This window comes from Strix aluco, chromosome 25 (assembly GCF_031877795.1).
Source record: "Strix aluco isolate bStrAlu1 chromosome 25, bStrAlu1.hap1, whole genome shotgun sequence".
NCBI lineage: Eukaryota > Metazoa > Chordata > Aves > Strigiformes > Strigidae > Strix > Strix aluco.
The window spans coordinates 5,259,026-5,274,451 of NC_133955.1; the positions used below are offsets into that span (position 1 = coordinate 5,259,026).

General features: G+C 53.7%; 1 protein-coding gene across 1 annotated transcript; it reads right to left on the bottom strand.

Annotated features, from left to right (window-relative positions):
• Nucleotides 1-592: 592 nt before the first annotated feature.
• PGC (progastricsin) lies at nucleotides 593-15,394 on the bottom strand. Its single transcript, XM_074850314.1, has 23 exons — nucleotides 11,319-15,394; nucleotides 10,831-10,984; nucleotides 10,228-10,345; nucleotides 9,474-9,592; nucleotides 8,898-9,097; nucleotides 8,622-8,744; nucleotides 8,270-8,414; nucleotides 7,907-8,005; nucleotides 7,573-7,721; nucleotides 6,991-7,111; nucleotides 6,874-6,929; nucleotides 5,715-5,748; nucleotides 5,443-5,526; nucleotides 4,581-4,702; nucleotides 4,048-4,218; nucleotides 3,759-3,909; nucleotides 3,154-3,271; nucleotides 2,764-2,882; nucleotides 1,952-2,151; nucleotides 1,665-1,787; nucleotides 1,441-1,585; nucleotides 1,014-1,112; nucleotides 593-745 (listed from the first exon to the last, which is right to left on the bottom strand). The coding sequence occupies exons 1-23, from the start codon at nucleotides 11,372-11,374 to the stop codon at nucleotides 593-595; spliced, it is 2,859 nt and encodes a 952-aa protein (XP_074706415.1). The 5' UTR covers nucleotides 11,375-15,394.
• Nucleotides 15,395-15,426: the final 32 nt, after the last annotated feature.

The window sequence follows — 15,426 nt, forward strand, 5'->3', positions numbered from 1 at the left end:
TACCCCTGGAGAACAAAACCAGGGCGTTTTCCTCAGCCTGAGTGTCCTTGCATGACACTTTTTAATCCCTAATTCATTTGCAAATACGTGTGGGCAATTCCCGCAAACCTAATGAACCAAGAGCTGTTCACACGCAGCTCCTTGTCTCTGCACATCCTGCTCCAAACTGGTTTCTGAAGCCTCCAGCGACCTCATTGGCTCAGCCCTGGGGTCCCCACACTGCAGCTGAGCGCACGGTGCAGCCTGAATTTCTCCCGGTCATCCCGGTTTCCCAGCCAGCCCCAGCAGGGATCCGGGTCCCAATCAAAAAAAGGCGACACCAAATTTGTCATTGCTGCAAATTCAGAGGCTCTGGGCACATCTGAAAGCCCAGGCAGTGCCTGGAAACCTTGAGCATGAACTTGGACTTGTTTTATTAGGAAGAGCTGTGCCAGATCCCGCTCAGCCACGGCCACAGGAGACACGAGGCAGTCAGATTTGCAGCCCTTTATTCACTACAGGAGATTCAGAGACTTCTCATCGCCGTACACGGGTCCAAGGGAAGATAAGGTGTTGCAGGGACAAATTGTCCCACGGGCGCTGCTCAGCATCCCTAGGCTGACAAGGCAAAGCCAACTCTGTTGTTGGCAATGTCAAAGATGGAGTAATACTGCCGGAGGAAGATGTTGCCGAGGATCCAGAGCGGCTGGCCGTTGGTAGAGGACACGTATGTGCTCTCGACTCCAACGCTGCAGACGCCGTCGTTCTGTTGGGGGAAAAGGAGCAAACTTCAGCACCAGCGAGGAGCACGGGGGATTGGTGCTGCCCATGACTTCATGGCTGCTTTGTCTGGGAGCAGGATTAGACCCTCCTTACAGCCACATGCAGGAAAAGCACTGGGGAATCAGGTGCTGGGAAATACAGCACTAAGGCTGCTGGAAACCTCTGTGTTTGAAAAGAAACTCTGACTTTCTCCTGGGTAAAACTGCCCCATGATGGCAAATGCGAGCTGGGGATGATAAAATTACACCTACATTTAAGACATAGACAGAGGGAGGCAGCGATAACTGGGCTCCGCTGATGGCGAAGTAGAGGGTGGGCATGCTCGGGACGCTGCTGCAGTCAACGACGTACTGCAAAAGAAGCAAAGAGGGGCAGAGGGGTCAGGACCACGGGTCTGGGCACCGTCCTTCCTCTGGCTGTAACCCTGGCCATGCTCCCTAAGGGTCAGCACAGCTCTGGCTGTGGCAGGGCTGCCCTGACCCGGGTTTATCATGTTTGGAAGAATTATTTTTGGTTTACACCACTGCAAGGGGGGGATACACCACTGCGGTGTTGTTTTAGGTGAGGTGTTTTGCTCCAGAGATGCCAGGAGCCCTCTGTACTCAGCATTACCACCCAGATGTGTCCTTGTCCCACGGCATCAGCCCCTCGTGTGTGCAGGGCATCCTCCCCACCTACCCCATCGTCATTCTCCTCTGCACCCAGCTGCTGCAGGAAGGCTGACATGAATTGTCCTGGGATGGTCAGCAGGAACGTCCCGGTGTCCACGATGCCGTGACAGCCTTGGCTGCACCAGCCGGTGGCTGACGGCCCGATGGAGAACCTGGAGAGAGCAGCAGAAAAGGCATCAAAAAAGGCTTCTCCCCCTCAAGACCCACTCCAAGCCACAGTGCAGCACTTACTCCTCGATACCAATCTTCCAGTAAAATTCCTGGACCACAGGAGTCCATAAAACCTCCCCGGTGTAGAGCTGGGGGTCAACCCCTCCGAGGATGACTTCTCCGCCGTAATTATATGTCGGGTTGCTGGAAAGACACAAAATTAAACCCCAAATCAGGCAGGAGGCTCAGTAGAAAGCGAGGTAATATACAGGTGCGTGGGGAGAATGTGTGGATGGAGAGTGAACGAAGAAAAAGATGGATCCAGGCTGTGTCTATGCAAGACGGAGACCCTCTCTCAGAGGTCTCACCGTGAGTAATAGAAGCTGAAGATGGGTTCGGTGAGCTGGCTCTGCTGCATCATGTTCTGTATCAGCGTGTTGTAACCGCTGATGCCCACGCCTGGGTAAGCCATGCCCAAAATCCCATCGAAGTCCAGGTAGTAAAAGGGGTTGCTGGGCTCATCCAGGCTCAGGCCGAACTCCTGGTTCTTGACGACAATGTTCTGGATCTAGAGGGAGAGGAAAGGTGCTGGGAGATGTCGGTGCTTTGGACATCCCCCTTGGCAGCAATGTGCCACCAGGGAGTTTCTGAGAAGAGGCAGGGGTGGCCAGGAAGGTAAATCTGCACTGCGAGGTGCTGAGCTCTTCCCCGTCGCAGATGGGAGATGGAGTCGGGAGCAGCCTGGCTCGTAGTCTTTGTCCCATCACCCTTATTATTTCATAAAAGTACCCACAGAAACGGTTTGCCTCAGTTAAATTAGTTTAAAATCACACTTTCACTGTATGCAAGTCTCACAACAGAACATTTCTTATGTCCTGTAATGACAAAGCTCAGCCGTTAGTGTAAAAAGCAAAGACTTATGGCCAAAGGTATCCCTTAGCTCAAGGCAGTGAGGAAAAGCCCAGAGGACTCGGACTGAGTTTGTTTGCAGATCCCAGTCTCCGAGTAAATTTATGCTGACCCGCCATAAACTCTATGTGAGAGATTCAGGCACTAATATCCAAAATAAGAAGGTACTTTCAGCCACCCCAGAAATTTTAAACTGAATTGGACTGATCACAGCCACAGCCATTTCTTACCCTGATTGCAGCCACACACCAAGGGGTCAGAAGTCACTTACCGTCACGGTGTCGGACCCTAACACCACCGACAGGTCACCGAACCCGTAGCGCAGGGTGTAGGTCACACCAATATCCGAGAAGGTGGACGAGAGGCTGCAGTTGAACATGGCATGATTTTCTGCACGGAGAGAAGGTCACAGCCCCCAGGTCACATCCTGCCCTCAGTTCAGCATTCCTGTCCCCACACAGGCAGAAATCCCCAGCAAGGGGCTTCACAGGGAAGGGCCCATCCAAAACCAGCCCCGCCGGTGTCAGCGAGCAGAAAGCAAACCCCAAACCCCATCGGCTCTCACTGATTTCCCTGTCAAAGCTCCAGCCCCCAGCGTGGAAGGGGTGTCCGATGCGTGGGGACCCCCAGCCCCCAGCTGTGTGCCCCGAGGGATGCTCACCGCAGGCTGGAGTCTGGCAGTAGGTGGAGGGCACCCACAGGTTGGAAGAGCCGGTGTCAAAGAGCACCAGGAAATTCTGGGGGGGGGTCCCGATGCTGATTTCTCCGAAGTAGAAGGACTGTGAACAAGAGTGTGGGAGGATTTCTGTTTCTGCCTGTTTTTTTGAATGAGGGTTTTCAGTGCTCTGCCCTCTGCTAGCTGAGAAACCCGAAGTGCTGAGGGGTTGGAGGAAGGGCTCGTAGTCCTTGAGTGCATCTAGGGCAGCTAAAGCTCAGAAAGGGGCAATGATTTGCCTATGACATAACAAAGTCAGCAGCAAGGCCAGGAGTAGTAGATCTGCCCTATAACCATCAGACTCTGCTTTTTCTGAGAAGGGAAATCAATTCAGGATAAGACGTGCTGCCTCCTGCCTTCGTCTCCCAACATCACCCTCGGAGCCAGGCTACAAAGACAGCAAAACTCCTGCCCATGCCCAGCACAGCCCCTCGACTGTGAGTGGGGAGGGAGCTGAGCCACCCACTGCAGAGCTTGCCAGGAAAGGAGGAGGGCATTGCCCAAAACCAGAGCCAGGTCTCAGAGGAGGAAGGAGAAGCTTTAATACTCACATTCAGGTAGTTCGTCAGCGGTTCGTAAGCCACAGCGTTACTGAGCAGGTATTTCCTACCGGGGTCGCCTTTGAGGCCCTTCAGGAAACCCTCCGGCACCCCATTGTCTCTCATCACCTCCCGCATGGATCTGCCTTTCCTCATGGGGATCCTGCGTGGGATGGAGACAGCAGAGAGGTGCTGAGTGGCCGGGTGGCCCCGTCCACGTGTGCACCCCCATGTGCTGAGGGTGAGCCCCGCTCTGCGGCAGCCCCTGCACCCTCGCACCCACCCCGGCCCAAGGGCTCACCTTACCAACCCCTCCCCGAGCTGGAGGCAGAGCAGGGCCAGCACCAGCCTCCACATGGTCCTGGGTGCTGGTGTCTCCATGGCAGCTCCTGCACCACCTGGGCCAGGGCAGGGTGTATATATCCAGGAGCCGTGCCCAGCCCCTTGCACCAGACACCCCTTTCCTCTATCGCTGCACCCACCCAACACCAACGCTTGTGGTGTGTTTATCACCACAGCTGCCCTGATTATGCTTCCTCATCCGGCTGTTCGGGCCCCGACAGGTTGGTCAGTTCCTCTGATACCAAGACCAAATATGTGACATCTGATAAAAAGCAAAATTCTCTTGTTATCAAGAAGTTATTTTCTCTTGCCTTCAGCACCAGCTTGTTCTTTCCAGAAAACAAAGGCAAAACACACCCTTTATAGCAAACGGAAATTTATGATGCTGGTGTTCCAGGGCCAGGCAGGAGCAGCCCCACTGCCCTTTGCTGGAGGGCGTTTGCAGACTCCCCAGTCCCCGCTAACTGGGGATGGACCCCAGTAGAGCTTTGCCGCTCCCGTCCGAGCTGTCGGCGTTGGACCGGAGCTTTGAGCGTGTGACGGCTCAGGAAACCCCCCAGTGCCCCTTCCTCCTCCACTGCATCCTGATGGATCTGCCTTTGCTTGGACAGATCCTTGCAGGGAGCGCAGGGAAGAGCAAAGACCAGCAGGGACATGGTCAGCCTGTCACTGCTGCTGCCAGAGCAGCTTCAGCTCTTGGAAACCTCCCCATTTCATAGCGGAGGAGAAGTGCCCTTCCCTCCTATCCGCCCCTATCTAATCTCCGTCTCGCTGCGCTCAGCCTGTGTCAATATTTTGACACAAAGCACAGAGGAGTTTGTGTCCTTTCTCTGGTGAAATGACAGAGCTGTTAATATATCTGATAATGAGCTCCAATGATAAAGAGCTTCTAAGAAATGGGTTTGGATCCCAGGAAAGAGCGGTACTACCCGAGCCTCCCCCCGCCAAGGTGTTCCCCATCCCCTTCGACCACGATTCCCAATACTCTGGCTGTTGCTTCACCTGAGTGAAGAGCCCCGCTTCAGGATTTAGGGGTCATTTGGATGTCACGGATAACCTAATCTGGCCTCATATTCCCGTTTTGACTTAATCACAGAACTTTGTTAAACGTTATCCAGCTGCAAGGAAGATTAGTGACTTCCCATGTGCACCTCTGGGGGGGTTTCCCAATGCCCAGCGAGAGGGACGGACGTGGGGACCCACCGGCCCCGCAGCTTTATCCTCGGTCGGTTGGAGAGATCAGTTCAGCCCTGCAAGTACCAGGAGCAGCAAGAAACAGGACAGCGTGTCCCTGTGGTCACTCCAAGGTCACCACAAGCTGCAAGCAAAGCAATGTCCACTGCTGCTGGCTAACTCTGGGTTGGCCTGAGTAGGTGCTGGTGAGCAGCTCCCTGAAGCGACTCCAGCAGCGGCGGCAGGAGGATGAAGCTGTACCACCCTGTTAGGGACTCGCACAGCGTTTCCAGACACGCACCAGTGTCCGATGGCACAGAGCAGAACTGGCTTTTTGGGGAATCCCTCAGGGAACTCCTGCCCCGGGGCTGTGGTTGGTGTTTAAGACCAACCCCAGTGACCTTTTGGTGTCCTGATGCCCTACACCGCAGCCTGGCACATGGTGCTTCTCACCTGCAAAGCAGGAGTCAGGTGCAGGACACGCATTCTGTTGACAAGGAGGATGGAAGCGGGTGTTTTGGGTTTGAGTGGCCAGGTTTTGGTAACAGGAGGCTACAGGGGTGGCTTCTGTGAGAAGCTGCTAGAAGCTTCCTGTGTCTGGACCCACCGCTGGCCAAGGCCAAGCCCATCAGCGACAGTGGTAGCACCTCTGTGATAACATATTTAAGAAGAGGGAGGAAAAAAACTGCACAACTGCAGCCAGAGGGAGGAGAGAGAGAAACAACCCTGCAGACACCTAGGTCAGTGAAGAAGGAGGGGGAGGATGTGCTGCAGGTGCCCGGGCAGAGATTCCCCTGTTGCCCGTGAGGAAGACCATGGTGAGGCAGCTGTGCCTGCACCCGTGGAGGTTAACAGTGGGGCAGAGACCCACCTGCAGCCCATGGGGGACCCCGCGCTGGAGCAGGGGGGTGCCCGAAGGAGGCTGTGACCCCGTGGGGAGCCCGTGCTGGAGCAGGCTCCTGGCAGAACCTGTGGCCCCGTGGAGAGAGGAGCTCACACTGGAGTGGGTTTGCTGGCAGGACTTGTGACCCCCGGGGGGACCCACGCTGGAGCAGTTTGTGAAGAGCTGAAGCTCTTGGGAAGGACTCGTGTTGGAGAAGTTTGTGGAGGACTGTCTCCTGTGGGAGGGAGCCCACGCTGGAGCTGGGGAAGAGTGTGAGGAGTCCTCCCCCTGAGGAGGAAGGAGCGGCAGAGACAATGGGTGATGAACTGTCTGCGACCCCCATTCCCTGTCCCCCTGCACCACTCAGGGGGAGAAAGTACAGAAATTTGGGAGTAAAATGGAGCCTGGGAAGAAGGGAGGGGTGGGAGCAAGGTGTTTTAAGATTTATTTTTTATTTCTCATTACCCTTCTCTGATTTGATTGGTAATAAATTAAACTAATTTCCCCAAGTCGAGTCTGTTTTGCCCATGACAGTAACTGGTGAGCGATCTCTCCCTGTCCTTATCTCAACCCACGAGCCTTTTGTTGTATTTTCTCTCCCCTGTCCAGCTGAGGAGGGGAGCGATGGAGCACCTTTGGGAGGCACCTGGCATCCAGCCTGGGGTGCAGCCAGGCCCAGAGACAGCCCCTGGGATTTGGGGGAGGGCAGCTGCCTGCTTTCCAACGCACAAAGTCCGTAGCCCCCCGCTTAGTCGCACAAGCCCTGCAGGGGGGACAGGGCTGGGCTGTGGGACGATTTCATGGCCAAGGGCTCAGAAGCCAGGCTGTAACGTCTGCAGGAGCTACCCCGGGCACCAGCATGGGGAAGGACAGGTTGCTCCTGTCCCTGCACCCATCAGGCTGTGAGCTGAGCTGCAGCTTGGAGCCTGCTGCCTTCATCAGAGCCACCCCCAAGCTCAATAATTCACTATAGATAAAGGCTGAGACTCAGTCCCACAGCCATCAGGAGTCAACAGCATGTCATACCCCTTTGCCAGAAACATGAATACATCAACTTTAGATTTGAAGCAGCCCAGGGACAGCTTCCCCACTGCCTTCCCTGTGCTGACTCTGCAGAAATCTGCCTAGGAGTTTATCACGGTGCTTATCTTGCTGGAGAAAGAGTGTCTGAGGCACGCAACCCATCAGTCTGCACTCAATCGGCACTCAACAGACTCAGAAGGTCAGAGACAATTTGTGATGTTGGGGTTTATTTGTAACGGGAGACTGTGAGGATGCACTTACACAGAGATCCTCGGGGAAATAGGGAGACAAGCAGGCACATAAAGGAACATAAAGGTCCATAGGAACTCTGTAGCGCCCCAGCAATGCTGGCTAAGGTGTGTTTAGCCAGGAGAGGGGCTGGATTTTGCTGCTTCACTCCTCTACGCTGACGAGGCGAAGCCGATGCGGTTGTTACCCATGTCAAAGATGGTGTAATACTCCTTGAGGAAGACGTCACCCAAGATCCAGAGCGGCTGCCCGTTCTGGGAAGGCAGGTAGGTGACCTCAACCCCGACAGTGCAGTAGCCGTTGCTCTGTAAGGGGGGGAATAACGGGGAGTCAGAGCCTCAAACAAGCACCAGGACGCTGCCAGCTCGACCGCAGGCAGGGGGGATCTGCCCGCACAGGTAGGGAGAGCAGCGCTACTTGTCAAGAAGCACCAGGTCCTTTCCTGGCCCTCAAGGACTCAGCAGGGTGAAGCTGCTCAGCTAATACATACGTTCATGATGTAGGCGGAGGGGGGGAGTGGGAGCTGAGCTCCGTTGATGACAAAGGTGATGGTGGGCAAGTTCTGGACCTCACTGCAGTCAACTGCATACTGTGGAGAGAGGGTGAAGGGGAGGTTATGGCTGGAACAGAACCCGCTGTGAGAGCAGAGATACCCTCGTATGCAGGGGCAACATACACTGTACCCCCTGGCAGTGCCACATCACCTCGCCCTTCCCTGACACGCTGCAGTACCACGTTCTGTAGGTGCCACATGAGTTTAGTGGGACCTGGTCAAGCCCACGGCTTCTGGCTCACTTGTAAGCCCCCCCCTCCGCCGCTCCACACGCACCCCCAAAGCATCCTCTGCACTTACACCATAGCTGGTCTGCTGGGCACCCAGGGCCTGAAGGAAGGTGCCTAAGTACTCCTGGGGCACCGTCAGCAGGAACGTCCCCGTGTCCACGATGGCCTGGCAGCCCTGGCTGCACCAGCCCGTCACTGTCTGTCCGATAGCAAACCTGGGAGGAGAATAGGAAGAAGGACGTCACTTTAAGCACCCACTGACAACTAAACCTGTCCGGGATGCTCTGAAACACAGTGCCTAATGCCTGCCTCGAGTCCACGCCTGCTCAATAGCTGTAGCTTCATCTAGAGGACACCTGTACCACCCTCATTACATGAGCTGCCCGGGTGGATTATGCCCATCAGGTACAAACACAACTCACTCATTAATTGCGACCTGCCAGTAAAGCTCCTGGGTCACCGGTGCCCACACAATGTCCCCAGTGTAGAGCTGAGAGTCAACCCCTCCGAGAATGAGCTCTCCTCCATATTCGTAGGTGGGTTGGCTGCAAAAACAGAGAGTTATAGCAGCAGAGATTGGTAAATTGGTGCGATATGCACGAGCTAGCAAGGGACAAATTCACAAGGAACCTGCACAGGGACAGGCCGAGGGATGCCGGAGCACATAGGATGTGCGGAGAGCCCCGGCAGATTTTTACCGAGCGAAGTAGAAGCTGAAGACGGGATCGGTGAGCTGGTTCTGCTGCAGCATGCCCTGCAGCGCGGTGGGCGTCCCTCCCACCGCCAGCGAGGGGTAGGCCATTCCCATGATCCCATCAAAATCGGCGTAGTAGAAAGGCTGAGTTGGCTCGTTCTCGCTGAGCCCAAACTCCTGGTTTGTGACCACGATGCTCTGGATCTGGAGGGAAAGGGGATGCCAGGTCAGCCTGCGTGCTTAGACAAACCCAAGCAGCTGTCGGATGGGGTGAGTGATGCTCTGGAAGCCCAAAGAGCACACTGCAAAGTCATAGCTGGTGAAAACATCACCAGACAGCTGGGAAAATTGGCAGGAATTGGGTTAAAACAAAGTAAAAACCCAGCTGGGTGACTGAAGGTGGCAATAACCACTTTATATTGGTTCTGCCTGTGTCAGGCCCTGGTTTGCTCAAGTCTTGGCTACACAAGACGTGAGATCTGCCCTTAGGCTGTCCCCCTGGCTCCCTCCATCGGGGCACCCAGCTGGTGCTTGGGGACACAGCACCCAGGAAGACAAGGATGGTGCAGGGGGCACTCACCGTCAGCGTGTCATAGCCCAGCACCACCGTGAGCGTGCCGCTGCCGTAGGAGAGGGTGTAGGTCTGGCCGTTGGAGATGAAGGTGGAGGACTCGCTGGGATTAAACATCGTGTGATTGACTGCATGAGAGAGAAGAGGACAAAGCCTCTGGGCACGCGCTCGCCTGGCTGCGGTGGGATTTCACCGTCGGTCGCTCTGCTGGGATAACGCCTGGGAAAGCAGCTTCCCCGGCAGGGACCAAGTCCTCAAGAGCGGAACAGGCTGTTCCTCTGCTTTGCGGTTATCTCTAAGGCATCCCAGTTTGCATCCCAGTTTTGCCTGCATCCCTCTCCAGGGACCAGCCGCTGTGATCACAACCACATCAGCCACCCAGCGAGAGCAAAGCCAGCAGCAGTTAAATCCCCATCGCCCTCCCGCCGGCAGCGAGTTACATCGGACGAGCTCTGGCAGGGAGCGGGACATCAGCTCCACCATTCGTAGCTTTGCTCTTCCCTCTGCCCGGCCACAAAAGGTCAGGCACAACCACCACGATTTCTGCACTCTGGGGACACCCACAATGGCCGTAGTGATCTGGCCATCTTCATTAGCCAGGCACATAAAGCCAGGGGACTATTTCCCAAGCTGGTACCAAGGAGCAGCTATCCCAGAGCAGCATGCCGGGGTCATTTTTGGTCTGACATCGCAATTTCCCCCACGCAACGGGACCACGCTGTGCTGCTGGGGGAGCTCTGGGCCACGCGGCTGCGGTACTCACGGCACGCCGGCGTCTGGCAGTAGATGGAGGGCACCCACAGGTTGGAGGAGCCAGTGTCGAAGAGCACCAAGAAGTTTTGCGGGGGGGTCCCGATGCTGATCTCCCCGAAGTAGGAGGACTGCAGACAAGAGATGGGGTATCTCTGTTGGCCACAGGGTCAGGGACACACCAAGCTTTTGCCTCTCAGCCCTGCGCTGGCATCCCCGTGCTTTGCAGGGCAGCGGGAATGCCAAGCTCACTCTTGCAAATAACAGAGTAGGCAGGAGCGGACTGAGCTCTCACCCTGCTTTTTCTCCCCAAAGATGTAATATTAAATATTTATTTCACAGAATCATCTAGGTTGGAAAAGACCTTGAAGACCATCTAGTCCAACCACTATTTTGTTGTCTTTTGTGACATACAGAAAAGCATCCCTTTTCATGGCTGGGGGAAAAGTTTTCTAAAGTCCAAATTAGAAGCTTAAAAAAGAGCGGGGAAAAAAACCCCAATCCTTCACTCCTGGAGGCTCTGGGGTGAACAGATCCCTCCGGCAGCTGGGAAGGAGGAGGGAAAGGGGAATGTGGTGTACAGACAGGTGGGGAGAGGGGAGCCTGGGGTACTCACATCCAGGTGGCTGGTCATGGGCTCAGACACAACATAGTCGTCACTGAAGCGGTATTTCTTAACTGGATCATATTTAATCTTCTTCAGGAATTCATCCAGCACTCCAGCCTCCCTCATTTTCTCCCGTATAGATGCAGCTTTCTTCAGTTTGATTCTGCACGGAGGAAAAAAAAACAAACAACAAAACACAGCAGGAAATCAGGAGGAGATTTGGGCATTTTCAGATGATTAGTTCTCTGGGCTCCTTTGAACCACGCCCCAACGGGAGCTCTCTGCTCGGCTGCCTCGCACATCCCCAGCGAGGGATGCAGCCTGGACTAAGACCACGATGATCTGTGGAGATGCAGGAGACCAGAGTCACTCCTGGTCAGGTTGGTCTGCACTCCTGGGGACACAGCGCAGCCCATGCAGGTTACAACTGCAGCCGGGCTCTGCTATCCACCCTCTCCCCGCTCGCTCTGCCGCAGCAGCTGCTGCAGGACACCCACCTCACGAGTCCCTCCGAGAGCTGGAGGCACATCAGGGCCAGGATGAGCCACTTCATGGTTGCAGTTGTCCACCGGTCCACGCACACCCTCCTGGAGACCTCAGCAGATGGGCTGAGCTGCCCGGACTCTCCAGTTTTATATCCAGAAGCAGTGACCCTCCCCTTATCTGCTGACCTCCATTTTCCATTACCACCACACGCACCCCCAGCTTCAAGGGTTTCTTTGTATTTTGGGCCATGAGGATTTTGAGGAGTTTGTGCCCTTAGCGGGGCGCTCAGGTGAGAATAGAGCAACACACGTCTTCGATAGCAAGGTCAAAGTGTTACCATCCGATAAGAGGCCAGCTCTTATCACAGCAGAGGGGAGTGACCCAAACGTCACCGTGGTGAGGTGTTATCTGTGTTCGTCAAAACCTGTTCAAACCTTTTCCCAAAACAAAGGCACTGGCGGCCCTTGGTACAGGATGGAAACGTGTCAGACTTTTGTCTGCCGTTCTTCCACCCAACCGCCCGCCCGCGGGGACCTTCTGCCATGGAGGAGGGATGGCTGCTGGTGTTGAGGCTTCTCTGGGGCATGGGGCAAAGAGCTGGAGCCGGCTGCTTTGTTCCTCATCCCAGGGGCTCGGTGAGCCCATGAGGTTTCTTCTCTCGTTTTCTTGTAGGTGGTTTCCAGCGTTGTCCTGCCTTCTGCTCTGTCCTTGTCCACCTCTTCATCAGCCTCCCAGTCCTTCGCTATCCTCTCCTCTACATACAGCTCATTTCCATGTATCATACACTTCAATCCCGCTTCTACTTTCATACTATTTTGGACAGAAATCGCATATTTTCCTTTTTTTTTTTTTAAATATATTTTATTTTGTGGAGCAACTTTCCACCCTGCGCTAAAAGGCAGGTGCTGTCCCTCCCTGCACGGGGGAGGTTTAACCCACCCGAGGAGGAAGCCCTCAGAGTTTAACCCACCCACCAGGTCCTCGCACCAGCCCAGAAAGTCAGGAAATTCCTTGAATTTCTGTGAAATAACAGAGAAATAACAGAGAACCAGAAACACAGGCCTCCCAAACTGCCAACAACACCCGAACAGACCAAAACGTTTTCAGTTATAACCCAAATATTTTCTAGCAAACAGACCAAAACATTTTTAGTTATAACCTAAACGTTTTCTAGCAAATGGACCAAAATGTTTTCAGTTATAACCTAAATATTTTCTAGGCCTCCTCCGGCCCAGCTTGCATCCCCGCTCCGAGCAGCCCGGCTCTCCGTAGCGGGGAAATCGCGCTCTCCATCTCCCGCCGATAGCCCGGCGTCGCTATCGCTGCGCTCATCCCGTGTCAACGCTCTGCACAGATTTTATTCCCTCGAGAGCACCGGGGAGTGTGTGTCCTTTGCTGGATATTGAGACTATAATAAAGCAATTATCTTGTTTGCTAGCAGGATTGATAGAAAGATCAACTTATTAAGATTGGATAAAAAGCAAATTCTGGCTGAAAGCAAAGAGTAGTTATCAAAACGTCAATATACCGAGTGTTATCTGCAGGTCCCCACGGGGAGTCAGCCTTGCCAAAAGACAAAGGAATAAGGTGCCCTCTACAGCACACGCAAACACATTCTGCTTTTGGCACTTCTTGACCCAAAATTAGACAGCGCTTGTTTGCCGAGGCATTTAGTCTAACAGGAATCAAGGATTTACGGTTTCTAACATCAGAGATCCCGTGTCCCTGTGTGGAGCAGCACGTCCCCATGCTGCCCCACGGCAGGATTCTCCTCGGGGCCAAGCTCTGGGCGTTTCTCCTCCTTTGCTTTCAGTGCAATCGCCCAGCCCACACACAAACAGCTCCAGCCCAGGGAACTCCCTCTCTCCCAGGTGAGTACGATCCCCTTTGCAGCCCACCGCCAACTCTGCCACCTTCGCAGGGACACTGCAGTGGTGCAAAACTGGCAAAGGAGATGAGCCGTGAGCAGCAGCATCCTGGCCATCCGGAGGGCTTGAGCACTTTCAACACAAGCCAATAAATCCTATTAAACCAACAGTCGCTGCAGAGGTGGGCACCATCTCCCAAAAGCCAGTAGCTCTCGACAGAGCATTTCACAGGATTAGAAATGGGCTCGAAAGCGGGATCCAGCCTCCCCCATGACCCGAAGACCTCTCCTGCCTGCAGACACCACTCCCAGAGCCACCAGGGATAGAAACCTTTTTAAAGACATCACCATCACCCTGAATTTCTGAGTCTGCTGTAGGCTCTGCTTTACCCATGGCAAAACCACACAGAAGTGACTGGTCCCAACTCCAGGACAATTTACCACCCCGGTTCTTGCACCTCTGCCCCGGACACAAGCTCTTGCTATTCACCTCAACAAACGGTAGCGCAGAACTTAATAAACATGAATATGGGACTGCCAGGAGCTTCCCCTGGTCATTAAAGCCTGTTGCTCTCACAAGCACCATGTCAGCTAAAACCCCTCCTGAAGGTGCTGAATCCCATCCGAGTTAACACTCTCCCCCTTGATGATTTAAACAGTCTTGCTCTATGTGATTAATCTAAAACAGCTAATAGACACTTGGCCTGAAGCGCAATTGCTCTCTGCTTGGGTTCTCCAACCAAGAAAAGCTGCTGGTGGGAGCTGCAATGACACGGGTATGTCCAAAGCAGCTGTGTTTATGAGCTGCACACGAGCACACGTATCCTCTACTTGGTGCTGCACGAGCTGGTTTTAGTGTTTTATTTCCAAAACAGAGGTTATAGCACACACGTGAACAGCTTCCATCCACATTAAAATAAATACTCCTCTTTTCCTACACAACCATGAGAACAGCACCTGAAATAAAGAGCCAGGCTCTAGGTCTAACATTTAACTTCCCAAACCAGGGCGAGGATCAGCTGCTTCATGATGATCTTCTCTTGCGGGCGGTTTCTGACGAGACCCTCCAGTCACCCCGCTCAGTCCCAGCCCCCAAGCTGACGCAGGTGCTCTACACCACCTCCTTATACACCCCAAAATGGTCCCCACCTCCCTGCATCAGTACCTGAAGTTCAGAAATGCACCCATCCCAAGAGATTTTCCCGCAATACTAAGGACTATCCTGAAAACTCCAAGTCAAATACTACTGGCAAATGCCACCCTATTTTCAAGCTATTTTCAACTTCTTTCTGACAGGGCTATCAAAGTCTTCCTAGAAAGGGAAATTAAAAACGTTTCATTGTGTTTTCCTGGAATGGAACTAATAACACGGGTTTATCATCAGTGGTGTTATCTCCTCTGTATCCCTTCCAGTTCTTATCTCCAGCCTTTTAGAAAGTCATGGAACAACCGTGAAGGAAAGAAACACGTGGGTATGTGTTGGAAAGACACGGCACGTGAAGGCACGCTCACTTAGGAGGGCACAGATGGCCCTATTAGCTGGTTTAGTCGATTCCTGCTGGGAAAGAGTTTTCAGGGGGAATTTTATAAGCCAAGGAATTAAACTGAGCATGTTACCGCATGATTAGCTCTCATTTGCTGGAGAGTTTGGGAAAACAAGCAAATCAACTCTTTGCACAGAGTGATGGTAGAGAAGCCATGGAAAAGCCCTGTGCCAGGAGCAGATCAGCACAGCCAGGAAGAGTGAAACCACATATTGTTCAACATTGGCAAAAGCACCTCATTCCCACCAGTTCCCAAATTCCACCACTCCAAACTATGAGCTTAAACTACCCACGGTGGAAACAGCACATCTTAAAGGGCAGGTACTCCAGAGACCGTGAATACTCTTGCTATGTTCAACCTACGCTCATAGCTCATCCATTTCCAAGGTAACTTCATGATTTCCTCCTGATGCTCAGCTCAGTGGAAATCTGGTCTACATCCTCATGACCAACTGCCAGCGATGGCTCTGCCCTGAAGAGAGTCCCCATGAAAGAGTCTGTGGCTTCAGAGCTTCAGCTCCTGTATCTCACAGGCCACAGAGCCTCATCCAAACATTTCTGTGAGCTCAGCTTTCAGCTCAAAGAAGCAGCATGTGGAACAGTCCTTCAAAGAGAACCCCGTGGGTCACCAGCCAACAGAGAGGAAAAGGTGTCTGTCTCTGCGTACATTTATTTTTTAAGCCTATCGCAGTGAGACTAGCCAGGTGA

Bases quoted from the DNA above. Each gene is read 5' to 3' on its own strand.
- PGC (XM_074850314.1), bottom strand. From the start codon at position 11,374: ATGAAGTGGCTCATCCTGGCCCTGATGTGCCTCCAGCTCTCGGAGGGA. The intron at 7,112-7,572 runs GTAGAGGAGTGA...CTTTATCTATAG, and splicing joins ATCGGCTTCGCCTCGTCAGC to TGAATTATTGAGCTTGGGGG. The intron at 5,527-5,714 runs GTGAGAAGCACC...AGTCCCTAACAG, and splicing joins ACCTGACTCCTGCTTTGCAG to GGTGGTACAGCTTCATCCTC.